The sequence below is a fragment of the Phragmites australis genome, chromosome 16 (genome assembly GCF_958298935.1).
Source record: "Phragmites australis chromosome 16, lpPhrAust1.1, whole genome shotgun sequence".
Classification (NCBI taxonomy): domain Eukaryota; kingdom Viridiplantae; phylum Streptophyta; class Magnoliopsida; order Poales; family Poaceae; genus Phragmites; species Phragmites australis.
Window position 1 is genome coordinate 6423458 of NC_084936.1, and position 6823 is coordinate 6430280.

The window sequence follows — 6823 nt, forward strand, 5'->3', positions numbered from 1 at the left end:
GAGAATTATTATGAGAAGTGATGCTTCATAGAAGTTCATAAGCAGTGTGGTAACTTGTGGGTTTGAAGAGAACATGAAGTTATATGTGGATTTGCAATGTATAGCATTCTCATGCACCATATTACATCATAGAAGCTTTTACATTGATTTTTGGTTGTGATGGATCGTATACAATAATTAAAGTAATACTATTACTTGTAGATGATATGTGACTATAAATGGATGATCTTAATGGAATTGATATGCATTGTTCCATGTGATTTCAATTTTATACATGATGTCTTTGCTGGAGTTATCCTCACGCCCTACTTATTAAGTATTTGAAGTTTGGATTTTTGTTTATGTTGTTCATACCATGTCATATGTGATGAGTGGTACTTCTAGCATCTTATGTTGTAGTTGTTTCACTATGATCACCTAATGCTTATATATTAAGAAGTGACTATTTACTTTTATGTATAATGAATCTGCTAAAATACGATCATATCATGTATTATCTTTTATACATTGTTGAAGTATTAAATTGATGTTTTAAAAACTGTGGCTTAAATAGCTTGTTAAAGTAGTTCACTTACTGTGATTTTCCAATTTCACCCTTGCATTTCCCCTGGTTGTTCTTGAAGCTAGCATGGAGGGAAGAATTTAGCAGCACGTCCTGCCCACTTTTATCATGACCATTACCTTTAGTTATGTGATGTAATAAAATATTAGAGGTTGAGGTTTTTTGCACCTAGTTTAAAGTAAAATTAGTGATGTTAAACATATGGTTTAGTTGTTTAATTGAACTTATTCATATCATTCAGCTTGAATAATATCATGGTCTTAACTTGCTTCTATGTTGTTTCTTTCACGTTGCTCTGTTTTTCTAAGAATATGCTGCCAAAATTTTATAGTTTGGCATTCTTGTAGTGTAGGTGGATGGCATCCTAGGGTTTTGTGGTTCCTAGGGTGTTACAGACATCATCTCTGACGAGAAACTCGCATGTGGTCTTGTACGACCTCAATAAATGCAAAGGCTTTAAAGGCTCCTCGACTCTATCGATCTCCGTGATGACAAAGCGTCCCGTAGGCAACTTGCTGGGACCTTTGCCACGCCTTCTCTATACTTGGGACATATGACAATCTGTACCATCAATCTAGGTATGAACCTCGGTCTGAGCCTTTAGATCATATGGGTGATCCAAGTTGAGGTGCTCACTCAGGCTTCCGCTGCTTCTTGGGCTCTTGTTTCTCGTTTGTTCCATGTTCGCATGCCCATCTCCATCTGAGGCTGCACCCTGGTCCAAGAAGGGGCAATTTGCTTTTGGAGGTGCTATTCCTACATACACATTAATTTCCATATGATGGACCTCTTCATTATAGAAAAAATACATTTATGAAAACTAAGATTAAGGATTGACACCACAATGTCCACATGTAGTTTCACTTGATGTATGTATGTCATTGTGTTAAATGTGAACATAAATTACAAATATGAAACTAAGCATTTTCTTTTCCTATTACGACTTGTAAAAACAAATCATTCACAATAGATCTCTGAAAGACACTTATGTTATGTATTGTTAATGCACATATTTTCAATTTCAGACTACAAACTACATGTTTTTCACATCTTGCCACGCGAAGGCAAGATAGCTAGGTTGAAGCCCACAAAGAGAAGAGGCCGAACCCAGAATCACTGGAGCACTGGGGCGATGAAGCATCGAGGCGGAGGGGCGGCGGGGCATTGGGCGAGTGTCGGAGCACCAGAGCGGCAGTTGTCGAGGCATCGGGGCATCGGAGATTTGAGATAACAGGCATCGGGGCGGCGATTGTTAGCGTTGAGGCACTAAGGTGGCATCAGGGCACCAGGGCGAGTGTTGGGGCGGCGACCAGAGTTGGAAATTTTGGGTGTTGTCAAGGCATCGGGGCGGCGGAGCACCGGGGTGGTGGGCGTTGGGGCACCGAGGCGGTGGTCATCGACATCGGGGGACTAGGGCAGCGTCGGGGCACTGGGGCGAGCGTCAGGGTGGCTGCCAGAGTTGAAAATTTTGGGTGTTGCGACTAGGGGTAGAGGACACCGAATTTATACTCAAAAGTATCACTGCTGATTGTAGTATCGACTGGTAGTTCTAAACTACATCCGATAGTGATATTTAGAGGCATTTTTAAGCTTATTCATGTAGTTTATTAAATCATAGTATTTACATTAAAGCATGCACTTAATATTTTGTATAATATTTTTTACAGTATTAATATAACTTATTAAAATCGTATTTGCATTAAACCATATCTATCCTTAATTATTAATTAATACGATACAACATGTCATTAATTAATATGAATTAAAGAAAATCCTTAATGAATACATCAATGCTTTTTTAGTTAATTATTAGACCTTCGTTATGATCACGACATCTGTAAGTAGCTTACTTAGTGTCTTCTATTTGACTTAGGTCGACGTTCTCTCCAAAAGGAGGGAGGTTGTCGAATTTATTGTAGTCTTCCTCGTCGACGACATTTTCAAATGTGACAGTCATTTTTTTCCTTGAAAACCCATGTTGCCCTGCTTATCATCCAGGTCCTTTACATAGAAGACTTGTGTAATATCATTTGCAAGTATGAATGATTCTTCTCTGGAACCGATGAGTTTGAGGTCCACAGTAGTCATACCGTACTTGTTGATGTTCACTCCTCCTAGGAGTCTGACCCATTGGCATCGAAAAAGAGGGACATTCAATGGTCCATACTAGAGCTCCAAAATCTCCTCTATGAATCTATAGTAGGTCTCCCAATTGCCATTACTGTTTTAGCCATCGATACGTACACCGCTATTTTGGTTAGCACTCTTGTCATCTTGTGCTCTCGTATAAACTATATATCCATTGATGTCATATCCTTGGTATGTTAGAATTGTGGTTGACGGTCCATGAGAAAATAGTTTCAACTAAGCATCCTCTGTATCCATTCCCAGCATGTGTCTACATAACCAATCACCGAAATAATCTCTATGCTCTCTCGTGATCCAATCATATGACTTTGTTGGGTTTTTGGCGCCTAGCATGTTCACATGCATATTGACATATGAGCCCACTATAACTTATTGTTGCAGAACTATGAAATGAGCTTGAGTGAAAGAAACACGATCGGTTGTACGGACTGATTTTGCATTGTTTCGCACAAGGGAACTCGCGTTGAGTTTGTATCAAAAACTGTGTATGTAATGTTTGTGGGCATGCCAGTATACAAGAGACAAGAGAATGTAATAATCGAATCATGTAAACTTTATTCATTCATGTCAAAATCATAAAGTATAGTTTCTCATTATACATTTTACTCCACAATGCACACGCTATCTGGCTTTTTCATATTCTTCGGCGATTGCTTTGTCTTGGTTCCTGAGGCTTCGTGAAGCTCTCCAACTAATTACGCTTGTCCTCGGGCTACCTCCGATTAAGCTGCGCTGGCGGTCGTCATATTGTGGTCGTCTCTGAGTATGCAAGGCTGTAGTCACACACAACAAAGACCAAGCAAAATAAGCGTTAGAAATCAAAAGGCAGCGAAGAATGGGATAACAGTCTAGCATGAGCTTTTTTAGACTGTTTATGTATCTCGGGTCATCATCGGCCACGGCCTCAGAATTATGTATGTGAGAAGAGGTGACCTAGGAGCGCGGCATGACACGTAGCTTTAACCGGAAGCGGCAAAAAGGCCACAACCAGGAACTCTGATGTCATGCTTGACTCACTAACTTCCTCTTCGGGGCCTCAGACATATCCTCATCGGCCGACCGAAGGCAACATGCCACAATGGCGAAGCCACATAGGCAGGGTAATCACTTTGGGCCACAAAGGCTCCAACCACAAGGGAACTATATTCTTTGCGATCAGTGTCACTGAACGGCCATATCAATATATGCAACAGATCTCATGGCAGCCAAGGTACCAACCCATAACTGACAATGAGGAGAGATTATAGCATCACCAGAGCATTGTTGCTCAACCAACTGGGGCAAAACATCAAGCCACCATGGTCATCAAAGAGACAATCTAAAATGCCTCACATGGTCCCAAGAGGTAGCAAGGGGTGGGGCAACCACAAGGTTAGCCCTTAGGTGACTCCATCCTACCGTATGAAGGTGCACCAGTGGCATCAAACAGCACGGACAGAGAGAATACCTCAGCCGGGGTCTCAGTTTTATCATCATCGGAAAAAAAGATGGAAGGAAACACATCTCAAGCCGGCATAAAGTATGAACCACGTCATCCTATAGCTTTTCTAGTTTTAACGGATCGATGACCTTATGTGAGATCATGTTGAAGAATGAACACAACTTTATCATCGGGCCTCGGACTTTCTCTGGCAGAACGCCTTTTATTGCAACTGCAAGCAATTGTATCATCATCACGTGACATAATCCCTGTCCACAAAATCCCTGTCCAGAATTGATATGCATGTACTAAAGGACAATCAAAGATATTAGGAGAACATGTATTGTACCTATGATCAATTACCTTTTTTCCACAGTTATTATCATCTAAACTATATATCTTCAACCAAAAATTTAAAAGACATATATTAAGATCTTGCAAATTGGGAACACCCAGTCCCCCATACTCTTTTTTCATGCAAAGACTATCCCAACTTGCTAAATGATAATTAAGCAAGTGGCTTCTTTACTAAGCTATCTTTCATGCCACCTCGGATATTTTTTTCTGAAGAAATTGATTCATCTTTTTTTCCTTCCTTTCGCATACAAATAACAAGCAGAGATTTTAGTTTAGTCATCAGTATAATAGATATGTTATCACATAAAACGTGATTAGTTATGACTTATTTATATATTTGTACTCTTCATCCGTGTGAGACATATTTGTTCTTGGCCTAAACAGCATTTTCTGCATATAGATGTTGTAGCAGGTAATTAAGGAAGTGTTATGAACATGTCAAGAGTTGAATGACTCGATAGATCATTGCTCTGCGTACCGGAAACAGTCTTGCTTGGTCAACACAAGTAAAACGTGTGTTATAGCCTTGTACCACGTCTCCCCACATGCATGCATTATTGGCAGTGGATTCGTGCAAGTAACCACTGCACTCGGAACAAAATGGTGACCAAGTAAATGTCAGAAACCTTTTTTTTAACACAAGTGATCAGTGTCATCGACAGTATGACCAAGTAGATGAGTTAGTAGAGTGCAAAGATATTAGAAGAAAGCTTTGAAAAGTTGAAGAAGTTAACTCTGTTGTTTCATCAGCACATATACAAGCACGACTTTTCTGTTGTCCATGAGGCCATTTCAATCCGTTGATATGATCTACATGACTTGTTCTGTTGTCCATGAGTTCACACTGCCGCGTGCGGCTATATAAGCACGTTTTTGGCCTCCATCGCCAAAGCATCGACGAGCTTAGCACAAGCAGCTAGCTACTTAGCCTACTACAGAGAGGGCACAAATATACAGCAGACAGCAGAAAGCCAGATTGAATACAATGGCCTCCTCCTCCTGCTTCCTTCTCGCCGCTCTTCTTGCATTGGTCGCTTCTCAGGCCATTGCTTCTGATCCTAGCCCTCTCCAAGACTTCTGTGTCGCCGACAAGCACTCGCCTGGTATGTTTTCATTTTATTTCATCCATGCTCTGATGTTCTCTTGTATCAAATCAATGAACACATCTGAAATATGTGATCTGACACATGTAATTAGTATTGTTTTAATTGTTTATTACAAACAGTTATATGTATCGCTTTCTGATCATTCAGCGTGTATCTTACTTATTTTTATATGCATGCAGTGCGGGTGAACGGATTTGTTTGCAAGGACCCTATGACTGTGAATGCGGACGACTTCTTCAAGGCAGCCATGCTTGACAAGCCTAGGAACACCATGATGAGCAAGGTGGGGTCCAATGTCACTTTGATCAACGTCATGCAGATCCCTGGGCTTAACACCCTAGGCATCTCACTGGCACGTATCGACTATGCCCCCTTAGGCGAGAACCCACCGCACACCCATCCACGTGCCACTGAGATCCTCACAGTGCTCGAGGGCACCCTCTACGTCGGTTTCGTCACGTCTAACCCAGACAACAAGCTATTTGCCAAGGTGCTCAACAAAGGAGATGTGTTTGTATTCCCCCAAGGGCTGATCCACTTCCAGTTCAACCCAATTTACAACAAGCCAGCAGTTGCCATCGCCGCGCTCAGCAGCCAAAATCCAGGGGTAATTACAATTGCCAATGCAGTCTTTGGATCGAAGCCACCGATCTCGGATGATGTTTTGGCAAAGGCATTTCAAGTGGAGAAGGGGACAATTGATTGGCTCCAAGCTCAATTCTGGGAGAACAACCACTATTAAATAAGTCAAGCACGTGTTCATTGTATGGGAAGATTTCTTATATGCACTTTGCAGACAAACAACATGTGTTTTTAGTTTCGGTGCTACAACTAATAAAATAAAGGGCATGAATATCTATAATGTCACTGTAATTGCATGTGTTTTGTGAACTGAGGTCTTCTTTTTTTCTTTTGGGAACATGTTGGGACAGGTGAACTGAGGTCATAATCTGCTACTATGTCATGTTTTGTCCTTGTATAATGGAAAGAATACATCGTTACGAAATATATGCATGATGTGACGGTATATAGTATTTCTAGATCAGGATTTACAAATGAATATATGCATGATGTGGCCCAGATTTCCAGTTATTTATTTGTTGTGGTTGCCTGCAAGGAGTGTATTGATCCTAGGCCGGTGTGACTCCTTTATCTTTGACCTGGGCATGGTGTTTGGGTCCACGGGCAAGGCTTACCTCGTCTAGCTGAGAAAGACAACTCAGGTACAAC

The 6823-nt window shown here is 41.0% G+C and overlaps 1 protein-coding gene across 1 annotated transcript; it reads left to right on the forward strand.

Moving 5' to 3' along the window:
* The first annotated feature begins 5362 nt into the window (after nucleotides 1–5362).
* LOC133894782 (germin-like protein 8-7) lies at nucleotides 5363–6599 on the forward strand. The gene is made up of 2 exons (XM_062334945.1): nucleotides 5363–5590; nucleotides 5773–6599. The coding sequence occupies exons 1-2, from the start codon at nucleotides 5473–5475 to the stop codon at nucleotides 6333–6335; spliced, it is 681 nt and encodes a 226-aa protein (XP_062190929.1). The 5' UTR covers nucleotides 5363–5472; the 3' UTR covers nucleotides 6336–6599.
* The last annotated feature ends 224 nt before the right edge of the window (nucleotides 6600–6823 follow it).